Source organism: Mustela nigripes, chromosome 14 (assembly GCF_022355385.1).
Source record: "Mustela nigripes isolate SB6536 chromosome 14, MUSNIG.SB6536, whole genome shotgun sequence".
Classification (NCBI taxonomy): Eukaryota; Metazoa; Chordata; class Mammalia; order Carnivora; family Mustelidae; genus Mustela; species Mustela nigripes.
This window is the reverse complement of record NC_081570.1, coordinates 17,131,561-17,147,469: the sequence shown is the minus strand read 5'-3', so window position 1 is coordinate 17,147,469 and position 15,909 is coordinate 17,131,561. Positions and strand designations below refer to the sequence as shown.

Below are 15,909 nucleotides of genomic sequence, written 5' to 3'. Positions count from 1 at the left end.
CAAGGCACAGAATACCGTCAATGAGCTCCCGTTGTTAAGAACAAAAGGGCTTCATTTTGTCCCTTGATACACTGATAAAGTGGAAATGGGCTCCGGGGCCACAGAAAAGCTGGAAAGGGCAGCTAACTGGGTTGAAGGGCTATGTCCCTAAGAGAACATGTGGGCACCTACAAACAGGAAATGAGGGATGCTGCTACCTCAGTAGCTTAGGACTCATTCGCCCAGTGTAACCTACAGTAGTTTTCTTGAACTGAAAGAAAACAGCAAACTTGGGAACTCCAACTACTTTTCCAGACTGAGAGGCGGTTTGTCTGAATTGCTCAACAGGTCACAAAAACAGAGCCTAAAATACCAGGATTTTGAACAGGAAATCTTTTGAGTCCTGAGGACTGCAACAAGCCGAAGAACCAGACTGGATGTCAGAAAAGGATGAGTGTGCCCAGACCACGTAATTGCCAGCCACCCACCCCCTGCTCCAGGAGCTCTGCTATGTCTGCTTATAGAAGAGCAAACAATTCCTCCTGCACCCCCAATTGCCTGGGACCCTGGGGCACTTCAAGTTCTTGTACAAATTCTTCAGAGTGAAGTTTCAAATTCAGAAGCCCAATCCTAGGGCCTGCCTACAATTAGGCTTTAATTAGTGGAACTAATAAAGGGATAGTCTGCTCTAAGACGTTCCTCCTACTCCAAATTTTAAAACATAGTCTTTATTTTTTTTTTAATCTCCAAAATGATCAAACTGAAATAAAGAGGCCGTGGCTGAGGAATGGGACCCTTAGAGCATCAAGAATTGTATTTGCACTCTGGTTGATTTCAGGTTACATTTTAGAAATCTTGAGGCTTGACAAAGCTTGGTGGTGGCAGGCTTTCCCTTGGACAGGCTGGAGAAATAGTGTGGGCCAACACTTCAGAGGAATTTTCTCAAGAGGATGAGATTCAACACTAATTACCATTATTCAGTTTCTTTTTCTGCGAAGGAAGAGAATACTGACCATCTCAAATCCCCTCATTTTAGATACTTAAACTGTCTCCAGTTGCTGTCTTGACTTACAAAATTTAAGTCCAGTCGGGTCCGCAAACGCTGCTCACTTACTTTACTTGCTCTCATTTCTTCTGGTGAGCTCCAGAATCTGTTCTCCCTTGTTTTGTAAATGTCACTCCACAAGTTACTTCCTCTCATGAGAACTGGACCATGGTTTGTAACCTCACCTTCCTCTTTACAAAGTGTAGGGGAGTGGGGGTGGGGTGTAGGAGTGTTTTTAGTCCACTGTACCTTTCCTGGAGAAAATGATCTAGTCTTAAATTGTGGCACTAAAACCTACTTAGTACAAAACAACAGAAAATGTCAAAGTTCCCAGTAAAGTAAAAGTTTCATCAGTACTACCAAGAAATCAAAAGAATATACAAACATTAAGTCTGGCAAAGATTTATTAGGAAGCTTATTAGTTACGGTGAATAAAAACCCATGAACAGAAGAACTGAGATCTCCAATATTGGGCATTGCGCTTACGACACTAGTTAGAAGCTAATAAACATTAAGGATGTCCCAAGGGGAATCTTACCTAAGTCCCAATCTTATCCAACCAGGGTAACTCACACAGAAATGATGCCCATGCTCTCCCCAGACTGCTTACCTAGGCAGTAAGAAAAAAGACCTCCTCAAGCTATTAAGCATCATCAGGTGATTCCTGCTCTTCTAGCTCTAACCATGGGACACTAGTACATGACAGACAACTCCAAGCTGGGCAACTTGACAAGAATGCTGAACGCTGACAGGAAGAAGGAGCAAGCAGGGACAAGGATTTCTAGCTGGAGACCCTCCTGATGGCTAACAGAAACACAATGCTGAGGGCTTCAGAAAGTTTACTGGAGCCCAGGAAATAGTTTCCATTTTTTAAAAAAACAAGTCACACAAAAATCCTGCCACAAAGCAACAAGACACTTGGGATCCCGTGGCCACACTGACTGGAAAGGCAGACATTACCCAAAGACTGCCAGATGCCGATCAGCCCAAGACTCAATTTCTAGGCCCTAGAGAACCACGATTGTCCTCAGCACCCACACTACCCTCTCCGGTGGCGTGGGCTTCTTCCATCAGCCAGGTTTCTGCAGCAAGCCCCAAAGACAAAGCTTGGCAGAGGCTGTGGCACCAACTCTCTCTGGAACCTTCTCTCTCTGTCCTCCCCAACAGGATGCTGTACATCTTCACCGACACAGCGCCTCTGTGGGAGCCCTGGCCAGTCTTAGGAAATGAAGTGTGTCTGTGGGGTAACCTGATGGACCCTGTGGTCTGCTGGGTTGGCTGATGCTTCGTAATTGCAGATGGTCACCTCATGTCGGCGAAGCTGCAAGAAAAGGGAGAGTCTGGGTCAGCTGGTCATTTCCCAGACCACACACTGGAGTAGTCCTTATTCAGGTTCATTTCTGGAAGTCATCTCTTCCCCCTTCTGAAACTTTTATCCTAGGGAGACTGCAAAGATCACTATCAATAATTCACCCCATAACTCAAAAGATTTATTCCCCCACTATTACAGTGCCATCATGAGAGAAGAGGACCTTATCTATCTTGTTTATTATCTTATCTCTGGGTACCTGAAACAAGAAAAGTTATCAAAAATGTCAATGAAGAAAAGAATCTCAAAGTGAAAAAAATGAATTGATATCAACTTTATTAATTCAATTCCCTTAAAAATACCTATGGCCTGTCAAAAGAGATGGACTGTTTACAGAAATGAAACCAAGAAAAATTATACACAGATTGAGAGCAAGTGGTATCTCACTTGCTCTTTTTTCCTTTCCTTAGAGTGTCCATATCACAGCAAACAGATGTAATCAAATGTATGTACATATGTGCAGGGTGGCGGGGGGGAGGTTAGGTATGCTTCCTGCCCCTTCTTACCTCAGTCCATTCTCCTCTCAGACCAATATAGAAGACCTTTGTGGTATCAGCTCCAAAGTTTTTTGAAATATGAATTGAGAGATGATAGACGTTTGAAAAACGAGAAATTCTAGAGTATGAAAGAAATGGATAGAGAAGACACAGGTTAAAATTCAATGACTATTCACCACCAGGACAAAAACAACAATTTCAGCTCCAATTTGTGGTTAAAACCCAGGTAAATGTTGGAGAACATTTGGACTCTTATGTATCATTCTTCTCTTCTGGACAAGAATTGATTCAGTGGAAACTGCCTGAGCATCTTAACCAGTCCTGCTCCAAGGAATAGGAATAGAAAAATGAGTCAACACTGCCCTGCCCTCAAGGAGCAGGAATGAGAAATGCTATCTGACCAGGCAAGGCTTCTAACCCAAGTTCGGTGTTGATCTCACCAACCTTCCCATTAGGAAAAAGAACCAGTGAAGACGTAAGGTGGTCTTGGGTAACGTGGCCTACTGTAAACCCACTATGCAAAGAAGAATTCTGAAACCATCTTTCCCAAGACCGCCCGAGGAGATCACTCAGATCTGTCAGCTTACAAGTTTAACATGTCTATGGATAGCACTCTATCTCTGCCAAAAATTAACCAAGCTAAGGATCAAGTTTCCTCCACTGTTTGAACTCATTTCTCATGCTAAGAAAGCAGGAAATAGGCCAAAATTAAACTGTAAGCTCAGTAAGTGCTAATGCATATATGTTCACTGCAAATGAACACCTGCTGTTCCTCAGGAGACGCCAGAGAGTGGAGCCAGGCCAAGTGCTTACTTTGTAGCATACTCTAATTCTCCCGTAAGATCCCGATTCAGACTAAAGGTCTGATCTGGCTCCCTGTCTGTATCATCAAAGGACATCTGTGGAATGTTTTTGTACCTGAGAAAGAAAAGAGAAGAAAAATCAAGAAACGTGCCTTATCATACTGTGCATATTTTTCAGTTTTTCAAAAACTCCTTATTGACTCAACTGCCTTCAGTTTTATCAAAAGGAGATCAAATTTTAGGAATGGCATTTTACTGGCATTTATACACAAATATCTTTAAACCAACAAGAAAAGAGCTGAGAACTGCAACATAAGCCAGTGGCATCTTTGAGTGGGTTAAGATCACATGAGAAGCAACACACAAAGAGGAGGCTCAAACCAGGTCACGTGCAGCAAATGCATGGAGAGAATCAGCAACTCAGCATATTCAGACCAAGCTGAGGAGGTTAAATAAAACAGCTTACTCATGGGAGAAAAAATACTTTTGGCAGAAACCTATTAAACAAAGTTAAGAGATAAGAGCAGGTAACTTAACCCTCGAGCAATATTTGTGTTCAAAATTATCCTATATATTGAGTCCTCTTACAGTTCTTTAAAAAAAATAAAATTTGGGGGTTTCCATTTTGGAAAGAGCACAAAAGTCTGCCAACTCACAACGAGCTTTGGAAAGTCAAGTAAAACTGCTAGTGAAGAAAAAAGTTTTTCAAAGAAATATCTAAGAAACAGCTGTCTCCTCCATAACTCACAGATTCTAAAGACCTAAGCCACACCCCCACCATCTCTACAGTGTTTTATTAACACACCCACACAGGAGGGGCCTAGACATTAGGGGCAGCAAAACACATGTAATTTCAGAAACCAAATGTTTGCTTCAAAGTGTTTCTAAGAATGATGCACAGAATAATAACAGTGAACATTTATGAGTAGCATTATGACAGGCAGTGTAGCACTGTAGTTAAAAGCAGTGTCTCTGGAGCCAGACTTCTAGGTTTAAAGCGTGGCTCTGTCACTTACCAGCTGTGTAATTTTGGGGAAGTGATTTAACCTCTCTGTATCTGTTTCCTCACTTAGAAAGTGGGAATAGTGATAGTACATATTGCATACAATGATGAGATTAAACTAAATCAATTCTAAGATATGTACACTTTAAAATTTGACAATGGAAAATTTCAAATATATATAGAAGCAGAGAGAAAAATACAATGAATATCCATTTATTTATCAGCTTCAATAATCAACATTATCTCTATTTCCTATCACCCTCATTTTGTTTGTGCTTGATAATTTAAAGCAATCCCAAACATTTCGCTCATGTATTTCTTTTTTTTTTTTTTTTTTCTTAAAAGATTTTATTTATTATTTATTTGACAGAGAGAAACACAGCTGGGGCGCCTAGGTGGCTCAATGGGTTGAGCCTCTGCCTTTGGCTCAGATCATGATCTCAGGGTCCTGGGACTGAGCCCCATGTTGGGTGCTCTGCTTAGCAGGGAATCTGCTTCCCCCCGTCTCTCTGCTTGCTGCTCTGCCTACTTGTGAGCTCTGTCAAATAAATAAATAAAATCTTTAAAAAAAGAGAGAGAGAGAGAACACACAGCAAGAGAGGGAACACAAGCAGGGGGAGTGGGAGAGGGAGAAGCAGGCTTCCCGCTGAGCAGGGAGCCAAGGTGGGGCTCGATCCCAGGACCCTGGGACCACGACCCAAGCCAAAGGCAGACGCTCAATGACTGAGCCACCCAGGCGTCCCTTTAGTATTTATTTCCAAAAAGTAAGAACTTCTTAAAATACCACTCTTAAAATGATACCATTTTACAAAAATTAACAATTGACAATAATTCCTTAAAATCCTCTAACACCTCGTCTGTGTTTAAATTTCATTAAATACCAACTTAACCTTTCTAGATGTGTCAGTGGCATGTCACAGTTGAATAAGCAAATTTTTAAAAATTAATGGCACGTAAGAGAATTACAATGAATGACACTTCAGATCTGGTGTCATTCATATATGTAAAGTGCTCAGAACCAAGGACTATTTAAGTATTTGTACCTGCCCTACCATAACTGGACATTTATTATGTTCTGGACTTACTATATAAGCTCTTTACATGTTATGTATCAATCATCTCCACAGTCTTAAGAGGTTCACACTATTACTACTGTCATTTTACATATGAGAGCACTGAGATAAAGAGAAGGAATGCCCCAAAGTCATGCAGCTCACCAGTGGTACAGCCAGAATTTGAACCCAAGCAGTTTATTCCAGAGCCCACTCTTCACCACAACGCAACACAGACTTCTAGTTTTCTCAAGTCTATCCATCTCCCCAGTAAACACGTCTCCAAAACCATCAACTCAAACGTACTGTTTCCTTAAAATGATTAAATATGTGGGTTTGGTTTCAAATTCATGTTTCTAACTTTCAAAAACAGTATCAATTTCTTAAATTTCTCACTTAAATTGACCAATTTTTCAGGAAAAAAAAATTTTTATGTATAAAGTTCTTCTGGTATTTCTTTCTCTACCAGTCAAAAATGTTTCCCCCTACTTTTAGGAAGGCTATGCCGGACTAAGGCAAGCTGTCAAAAATGGAGTACTAACCCTGGTAGCAGCAGATCCAGTGTTACAAGAGGTTTACAGAACTTTGCTAACTACAGGACATGCACATGCAGATGGAGAAGTAATTCCGTGTCAACGAAAACACACGCTAAGATTTTAACCATGTGAAATAACACGAGTAAATGTGGAAACTAAGCCCAAGCATAGAAACCACAAAGATCATTGAGATCTGCAGCTGGGTTACTAAGAAAACAGCAAAGTCATCAACAGTTGGCCTTTAATGGATGCTCTCTCGATGAATGGTGTCACAGCAAGTACACAAGCTACTGGCCCTAAAGATGGTTAATCTAAAAAAGTCGTTAAATCAGGAAGAGGTAAGTGTATTCTGATACAGAACAAGACCAAGATTTGGGGGGAGGGGGATATTTAACCCAGTAAAAAGAAAAAAAGTGTGTCATTCTGGAATAAAGTGCTACCAGAGAAAAAAGAGAACTAGGAGCTTCCTGAGGGCCTGAGCCCTCACCACTTACAGTCTCATCTCAGAGGGGTGTGAGTCATCGTCCTCTCCCATTATGATGATGCCTTTGAGCTTGACATTGCCTGTAAATCTGCCAGAATGCAAAAGAAGTTGTCAACCTGGGTATGAACTTTTGTGAAGCTATGTGACCCTGGACAAGACCCTTCCCCTTTCTTGGTTTCAGTTTAACTCATGTGTCAGACTTGTACCAGAACATTTCTAAGATCCTGTCTGCCTCTGGCATTCTGCAGTTCTAAGATATTTACCTTGACTCCTCAGTTATCTTTCAACAGATATATCTTTATGCTTTCCTCCTCAAACCCACCACACTGTAATTTCTCCCATTTCTAGAAACAGATGTGTGCCGTTGACACAACCAATGAATGAATCCTGAGAAGACAACTGGGTATAGCCTATCTAGCCTGAGGCAAACACCAAGGAGATACTTACGGAATATTAAACAGAAGCTCTTCATCTGCATCACTTTCAACAAACTGGAGGGGATGGGGAGTGGGGAGGAGAAAGCAACAAATATTTGCTGAGAGCCTACAATTTCAGGCGTCTTCCACCCTGTTCTATGACTGGAGTTCAAGGCCAATAGTCAACCTCCCTGGGTGTTCCGGCACTTATTAACTTGATGCTAGTAAGTTAATAGTCTATAGACCATCCTCTGGGAGGGTTCTTCAATAGGGAGCCCCTGAATGAACTTCCAGACCCAACTAGCCTTCTGAAATCGTGTGTAAAAATCCATGCCAGAGCGTTCAAACGGCTCTGTGACCCCACAGTGGTAAATGCTCTAGAACGGGTAGCACGCTTCTTCCGCCTAGCCTGTCTTTGGTCTGCATCAGGTGATATGATTAGGCAGTCACTGGGACTAGCAGTCAAACAGTAGGGAAAAAGCCCTCACGGCCATCCTCCGCCACCTCCTGAAGCTCTGGAAGAGAATACTGACTGTGTAAAGCCAAAGCGCCCCTTCCCCTCTCTGGGCCTCAGTTCCTCTATCTGCAAAATGGGGAGACTCGACCCTGTTTTCTTCCCAGGGGCAGGGCAGGTGACGGGCACGGGAAAGCGCTTGGCAAGCGGGCTGTCGTTATTTTTAACAGCAGCACGGAGGCCGACAGAGAAGACGGGAGGCCCCGCGCGGGTCCCCGCCTCGCCAGCCCGCCCGCCCCAGGCCCCGGAAGGCCCACCTTGGAGCGGTCGGTCCGCTCCTCCCACGGCTTGAAGACACCGCGGCCGCTGCCCTCCCGACTCTCGTTGAGGCACTGCAGCCGCTCCAGGTCGATGCGCAGGTAGAGGCCGTAGGCCAGGCCGCGCTGTTCGGGCGGCTCCTCCCGCTCGGCGGCGCAGCGACAGCCGCCCCCGCCGTGGCTGTGGCCGTGCGACATGGCGACGCCGCCGCCCGCGCGTCCCCTCTGCCCCGCCGCCGCCACCGCCTCCCGCACAGCGCTCACCCCACTCCGCTCCGGCCGCCAAGCGCGCCGCGGCCGCCGCGTCGTAAAAGGCGCCCCTGTGCGGCGCATGCGCCCGGAGAGAAAGGGGGCGGGACTCGGAGAAGGTTTGACGCTTGACAAGCGCTTGCAGGTGCCAGAGCGTCAGACCTGGAGGGGGATGGTATGGCTCTCCCCGCTACTCAGGTGTGGAAACTGCCGCTCAGAGAGATTAGGCTCCCGTTCCGAGTAAATGACGGGGTTGGGATTCGGTTCCTCCTCCTCATTAGGCTAAAGTCTGTGCTCTTTTGCCACCAAAGTTGGGAGTTGGTCGAGGAAAGCGTGAGCAGTGATAAGGTTCGGAGGGTTGGGAGCAAAACGTTATCGCCGCTTCACATGTGCACCAGCAGGCTTGTAAAGCTCACAGACTCACTCTCATAACCACTCTCTTCATAGTGGGCTAAGCGGTCGAGAGCAGGCTTCACGGACGACGACCGGATCTGGAGACAAGTCCTGGGTCTGCTACTAACACTGTGACGCTCTCAATAAGTCATTTTCCCCATCCCGAGACTTCGTTTCCTCGTCTGTAAAGTGGGAATGATAACATGTTATAGGATCACAGTGAGTATTACATGAGATCATGAATTTAACTCTTCACAGTGGCTGACACATGGTAAAATTTCAATGGCTGAGTCAGATCTTGGTTCAAATCTAAGAACCGCGGACTTCCTAGCCATGTGGACTTTGGCAAGTGACTCAACCTCTCTGAGTCTCAGTTTACCACTGTAAAGTGCAAAGATCGGGCTAGATGACCTTTAAATCCCCTTGCCATGTGACATATCAGAGCAGTTTTTTCAAAAACTGTGACCCATTAATGGGTCTTAAAACCCATTTAGACTGCTGTGACTAACATTTAAAAAAATAAAATAGTGTATAACTTAAAAATTCAGAATATATCACACAATTTATAGAATTTTGGTTCCAGTTTGGGGTTTGTGTACTCAGGTGCAATGTAAAGTGTTTTTCATGTTGTGGGTTGAAGTCAAAAGAATTGGAAGCCAGTGTTTAGAATTGAAATGATTTTGGATTCACAGCAGACTGTGTTCTTACTGCTGGTGGGGAGGGGGAAAGACACAGGATGTAGAGAGAGTTATGGGATACTCTGGATACCCCGTTGCCTTTCATGCCTGGCTCTTGTCTGGAGTGCCCAGACAAGACTGGGGGCTGGCAAAATACAACAAAAAGATATCCATCTGGTTAAGTTCTACTAAAAAATATTTTGATGTCTGCAGTGCCTGGCTGGCTCAATCAGTAGAACATGCGATTCTTAATCTCAGAGTTCTGAGTTCCAGCTCCACACTAGGCGTGGAGCCTACTTAAAATATTTTGATGTCCTAGTTCAATTCTTTGTGAAATAAGCAAGCTTGGTTCTGGTTCAGAACAGTACAATGTCACAGATTATTTCTACTTTGCAATCGCAGTTTCAGGCTAGGAGTCTGGCACATAGCAAACACTTGGCAAATATTTGTTTAATTGGATGACAGAAGCCTTTCGTTGGAAAGACCATGCCCCACTGCAGGACTAACACAGGCCTTACCCAAAACAACTACTCACTTTTGGCTTCTTTCCTGTCATTTTCATCACTCTCATCCTTTACTGATTTGTTGAGTACCAGGTTCCAGGCATTATACTCATGATTCTGTAGATTACCTGGGCAGTTTTTTTCTGGGGAAGTTTGGCTTGGACTGGGTAATTTGGAAAGGCCCTACTCACCTGTCTGGTTGATGTCGGCTGTCCACTGAGGCAGCGGGGCTATACGCCTCTAGCAGGCCACCTGAGCTTAGTCACGTGGTGGCAGTTACAGAGTTCTAGCAACGAGAGATGGAAGACCCAATTGCATGTGCACTTTTTAACCCTCTTCTCCTGTAATTTTTGCTAATGTGCCATCAGCCGAAACAAGTTTCATGGCCCAATCCAAACTTAAGGGTGGAGGTATTGACTACACCTTTTGACTGAGAGAACTACAAAATCCTGTGGCTCCTTTCCCCTCCTCCCCAATATGTCTGTATTAATTATCTTCTGTTATGTAACCCATTACTCCAACACATAACAGCAAAACAAGTTAGTATTTATCTCAGTCTCTCTGAGCCAGGAATTTGGGAATGGTTTAGGTGGGTGGTTCTGGCCCAGTTCTCTCACAAGCCTACAGTCTTTCAAGGCTTAACTGGGGCTGGAGGATCCACTTCCAAGATGGCACACTCACATGGCTGGCAAGTTGGTTCAGGCTGTTGACTGGAGGCTTCACTTTGTTTGTCATACACACCTCTCCCTAGGACTGCTTGAGTGTCCTTAATAGCTGGCGTTCACCAAAGCAGAGATAGAAAGGAAGAAACCACGTGTTTTATGTGCTAGCTTAGAAATCACGTATTGTCAATTCCCAGATATCACATGGTTCCACAGGTCAGCCATATTCAAAGTGTGAAGAACCTGTGTCAGAGTACAAATAGCAGGAGATAGAACTCATTAAAGGCTGGCCACGACACTACCATCCATGCAAAGTGACCATTGACAATGTCTTTCGTTTTCTCTTATACTTAATTCGTAATTTAAGTGAAGATAAAATTCATCTCGAAATTTGAAGATATTGCTGTTTTCTTCTAGCTTTGAGAAGTACACTGCCATTCTGATTCCTGATTCTTTGCATGGGTGTCCCCCCTGCTCCCTTTCTGGAAGCTTTTAAGCTTTTCTCTTGGTCCCTGGTCCTCTGAAATGTGATGATGTTGTGCTTTGTTGTGGCTCTTCTGTGAGTCACTGTGCTGGAGACCCGATGGACCCTTTCAGTTTTAGAATCTTAGAACAGAAAGTGAGCATACAGGTTAGGACAGCCGCACACTTGTGCACAAGGCCCCTTGCAGAGGAATGCAGTTAGGGGCATGGAGAAAAGGGGGCATGGGGCTATCGTCCTGCTTTTCTTCCTTCCACCACCCTCTAGAGCAGAGCTCTGAGAAGCCAAGAAATTTGAATGTGGCCTTCCAGGTCATTGTGAAGGTTTATTTTTCAAGGTAGCCCAATAGACTGTATTTCATTTAACAGCTCATGAAATCCATTTGTAACTTTTTAAAAAGATTTTATTTATTTGAGAGAGAGACTGAGAACACCAGTAGGGGAAGGGGTAGAAGGAGAGGGAGAAGCAGACTCCTTACTGAGGAGGGAGCGCCCTGGGATCATGACCTGAGCTGAAGGCAGACGCTTAATTGACTGAGCCACCCAGGCGCCCCTCATTTATAACTTTTTTTAAGATTTTTTTTTTTAATTTGACAGAGAGAGAGAGAGATCGAGAGAGAGATCACAAGTAGGCTGAGAGGCAGGCAGGGAGAGAGGGGGAAGCAGGCTCCCTGCTGAGCAGAGAGCCCAATGCGGGGCTCCATCCCAGGACCCTGAGATCATGACCTGAGTCGAAGGCAGAGGCTTAACCCACTGAGCCACCCAGATGCCCCCATTTATAGCTTTTTAAGTATGCCTCCAAGGTGTGTACTTTTACCCCAGTCCTGCAAATATTAGGTATGGCCTACTGGGCAAGTTGCTTAGTTACTCTCCTCAGATTTGTCATACCTAAAATGGCAATAATAATAATAAATAATAATAATAAATTCTGTAGGGTTTTACTATCAGGGTAATGTGAGATCATGCTTGGAAAATGGAACTCAGTAGGAAAAAAGTTAAAAAGTAACTCACAGTTGCTATGAACAAGACTTTGGCTTAGCGCCTCCGTCTGGTTGAGTGGGAAAACTGCAATTGCTTCAAAGGGCTGGCTTTGGGCGGAAACCAGCAGTTGCAGAGTAATTTAGCTCTGATTTGGGAATAACGCCCTTTTGCCTCTGCTTACTGGGCTTACTCTACCTGTCCCTTCTCTTGAATTCCTGTGCTGCAGGGGTGACTGAGAACAGATGGAAATTCTCACTAACTTCTAGGACTCTGTGGCGTAGGTAGGAAAAGTTTCCAATTTTTTTCTTTCTCTCATTCTCTGGTTCATTGGGAATATTTCTGTGGTTCAAGGACTGCTAAATTTGTACCTTCTCACCCATCTTAATTAGGCTGGAAGGAGAGAACCGTCTTTCTTTTGGTTGCCTCTGTGTGGCAATCTGAGAATGTGGTAAAATAATCTCTAATAACCACATGGCACTGATAATATGCCAAACACTTGGCCGCAAGGTCCCTAGGGCTTTACTTATATTGTGTTTTAAACTTCATAATTGCAGGTGTCCTATTATGATCCTCATTTTATAGATGATAAAACTGGAGCTCAGAGAGGCTTAGCGACTTGCCCAAGGTCACACAGCTGATGAATATTGGAACCAGGACTTAAACTCAGGCTGTCTGTACTCTTAACCACACTGAACCTTCTCCAAATAGTAATTACCATTACTGAGTATTTCTGAGTGCCAAGGTGAGACCCCAGAGCTCAGGCTTTTAATCACCAGGCTGTACTTAACCAGTGGGGTTACTTTGGACATTCATTTCCCTCAAAGCTTCAGTCATAACAACAGTCCTTTACTAGATACCCATTCCGTGTGGGGTACATCACCTTATTCATCATCAACATGCTGGCTAACATGTCCTGAGCGCTTTCTATGTGCCAGGCACTGTCTTTGGCACTTTATATGTTTTAACTCATTACATCGTTGTATAATAGTTCTGCAGGGCTGATGTATTTTCCTCATTTTTGGAGGAAGATACAGAGACACAGAGAGGTCAAGGGACTTGCTTGAGGACACACAGCTAGGAAGTGTGGGATTTGAAGCTGGGTGGCTTTGTAGATTACCTGGGGGTCCAGGGCTGTTGTAATTGCTTTGGGAGTCTTTGATGCTGCTAGCGAATATTTCCAGTTCTCTGTGTCCAGGCACATGGAGGGGTTGTACTTCCTTATCTCCTTGAATTTCGGCACAGTCAGTGAAACATGGTGGAAATGATGGCTGTCACTTCTGGACGTAGCTTAGCGGCCTGTGCAGTATTCTTCACGTGTCCTGAAAAACGTAGCAGCACAGGTAGTGCCCTCCTTTGCCTGGGTCCCTGAGAAAGGATAAAGCAGAGCCCCATCAGACCCACAAAGGACACCTAATGTGAGAAATAGACCCTGTCATTTGGAGCCACCGAAATTTGGGAGTTGTTACTACAACATGACCAAGTCCAGGGTTCCCCATCCTCAGTACTATGGACATTTGGGGGCTGATAACATTTTGCTTTGGGAGGCTGTCCTGGTGCTGTGGGATATTTAACGTTTTTTTGCCAAGTGTCTTATTAGGGGCAAAAGTTGGGAATGACCTCCAGCCTTGCCTAACAGTCTGAGTATCCTGCCAGTCTGAAGCAGACCCCATTTCGGCATGATTTCTTTCTTTTATTTGTTTATTTATTTTGAAGTTTTTATTTATTTATTTGAGAGAGAGAGAATGAGCATGAGGGAAAGGGAGAATCCAAAGCAGAGTCCACGCTGAGTGCAGAGCCCGACATGGGCTAGATCCATGCGATCACGACCTGTGCTGAAGCTAAGAGTTAGACGCTTAACTGAATGAACCACCCAGGGGCCCCTATTTATTTTAATATGCTGTTAGATTCTGCTAATACTTAGGATAGTCACATCAATATTCCTAAATAAGATTGGTCTGTAATTTTTTTGTTGTTCAGTTTTCATCCAGTTTCCATGTTGGTGTTATACTAACTTCAATAGCATTTTCCTTCCTTTGGTTTGGCTTGGAATAGTTTAAGTGGCCTTGGTATTATCTGACTTTAAGGTGGGAAGAATTTCTCTATGAAACCATCCACCTGGGAGGCTCTACAATTACTTTCCCTGTTTCTTCTGTAATGGCTCTGTTTCGACTTGACATCTCATTAGAAGCCAATTTTGGCAAGTTTACACACACACACACCCAGAGAATTATCCACTTTATATAGGTTTCCTGATCTGTTTCATATATTTGTGGCCCAGGACTTTAAGAACTGGGAAATTTTACAAAGAAGTCTAGATTTCCGGGGGCACTTGGGTGGCCCAGTCTCTTTAGAATCTGCCTTCGGCTTAGGTCACCAGCCCAGGGTCCTGGGATAGAGCCCCTAGTTGGGCTCTCTGCTCAGTGGGGAGCCTGCTTCTTCCTCTGCCCCTCCCCCTGCTTAAACACTCTGTCTCATACAAGTAAATAAAATCTTTATTATTTTTAAAATTTTAATTGTTTTTATTTGATAGAAAGGGAGAGTGAGTGAGAAGGGAACACAAGCAGAGGGAGTGGGAGAGGGAGAACCAGGCTTCCCACCAAGCAGGGAGCCTGATATGGCTTGATCCCAGGAAACTGGCATCATGACCTCAGAAGGCAGACACTTAATGACTGAGCCACACAGGCGCCCCAATAAATAAAATCTTAAAAAAAAAAAAAAAGAATTCTATATTTCTGTCTTTTTTTCTTTTTAAAGATTTTTATTTATTTATTTTACAGAGAGAGATCACAAGTAGGCAGAGAGGCAGACAGAGAGAGAGAGGGGAGGAAGCAGGCTCCCTGCCGAGCAGAGAGCCCAACGCGGGACTCGATCCCAGGACCCTGAGATCATGACCCGAGCCGAAGGCAGCGGCTTAACCCACTGAGCCACCCAGGCGCCCTATTTCTGTCTTTTTAAAAAAAATTCTAAAGATGTGACAGCACTGGGCCCTGCCTTCCTTCTACTTTGAGACAATGGGGGATCTAGGTAAATAGCTTTCACTTCCTGTTTCTGTCCACCCCCACTATTATCTTATACCAAACTCCTGGCATATGAGTTTGTGATTCCTGAGATAAGAAGGAATTAGGAAGAGTCTCTGCTGTTCCTGTGGTTGTTCGGGGCTATAGTTTAAGGGATCTGAAAGAACAGATAGAAATCCAAAAATAGAAAAGTCGAATAACCCTCTCTGGGGCAGCACAGACTAGGGTTTCAGTTATCAGGAAGGACTTGCTGACCTCAAAGTTAGTGCTCAGCTTGTGACCCTAAAGCTTCAATTTCTATCAATAGGAAATAAAGCTTTTCCTTTCATTCCGCGTTTCTAGAGAATGAAGGAAGAACATTTAAAAATAATATTGAGGGGCACCTGGGTTGCTCAGTCATTAAGCAGCCTCCTTCAGCTAGGGTTGTGATCCCAGGGTCCTGGGATCAAGCCCCACATTGGGCTCCCTGCTTGGCAGGAAGCCTGCTTCTCCCTCTCCCACTCCCACTGCTTGTGTTCCCTCTCTCACTGTGTCTCTGTCAAATAAATAAATAAAATCTTCAAAAACAAACAAACAAAAAAACCAGTTCTTATTAAAAAATAATAATAATTTAAAAAATAATATTGAGTTCCCTTTCTCCCATTGAATCCTTACATGAATTCCCGTGAGGTGTCATTATGCCCATTTTACAGGCAAGGAAACAAAGTCCAAGAGGTGTCACAAAGCTAAAGGATGGCGGAGTTGGGATTCGAACCTGGACCTCTCTTCAAAGCTGATGCATAGTTTTTCCACTATGCTAGACATTTCCAAACCAGGCTGTTCATTACTGGGGAAGTACTTGAAAAGTACTTACTTCCAGATCCAACCTCTGATCTATGTGAACAGATTTCTGCGGTGGGGCCCAAAAGAAATCTGTATCTTAAACAATGATTGGTGCAGTAATCTGATTACTGTCTCCTCTGCTAGATGGAAGCTCCAGGAATGCAGGGACC

The 15,909-nt window shown here is 44.0% G+C and overlaps 1 protein-coding gene and 1 long non-coding RNA gene across 2 annotated transcripts in view; one reads left to right on the top strand and one right to left on the bottom strand.

The window, feature by feature from the left end:
- Positions 1–1,410: 1,410 nt before the first annotated feature.
- Positions 1,411–8,252, bottom strand: PITHD1 (PITH domain containing 1). Its single transcript, XM_059376623.1, has 6 exons — positions 7,956–8,252; positions 7,216–7,259; positions 6,779–6,856; positions 3,704–3,808; positions 2,900–3,008; positions 1,411–2,345 (listed from the first exon to the last, which is right to left on the bottom strand). Exons 1-6 carry the CDS (start codon positions 8,151–8,153, stop codon positions 2,244–2,246), a joined length of 636 nt encoding a protein of 211 aa, XP_059232606.1. The 5' UTR covers positions 8,154–8,252; the 3' UTR covers positions 1,411–2,243.
- Positions 8,253–8,301: 49 nt separating this feature from the next.
- The window catches only part of LOC132001771 (uncharacterized), a 30,829-nt gene continuing 23,221 nt past the window's right edge, over positions 8,302–15,909 (top strand). The window contains exons 1-2 of the long non-coding RNA XR_009399662.1: positions 8,302–8,552; positions 8,652–8,816. This is a non-coding gene — a long non-coding RNA (uncharacterized LOC132001771). The remainder of the gene's footprint in view (positions 8,553–8,651; positions 8,817–15,909) is intronic.

Excerpts from the sequence above, each read along its gene's own strand:
- PITHD1 (XM_059376623.1), bottom strand. The coding sequence starts at position 8,153 with ATGTCGCACGGCCACAGCCACGGCGGGGGCGGCTGTCGCTGCGCCGCC. Across the intron at positions 6,857-7,215 it reads GAGCTTCTGTTTAATATTCC|ATTTACAGGCAATGTCAAGC; the intron begins GTAAGTATCTCC and ends GCATTCTGGCAG. Across the intron at positions 2,346-2,899 it reads TGAGAGGAGAATGGACTGAG|CTTCGCCGACATGAGGTGAC; the intron begins GTAAGAAGGGGC and ends CTTTTCTTGCAG.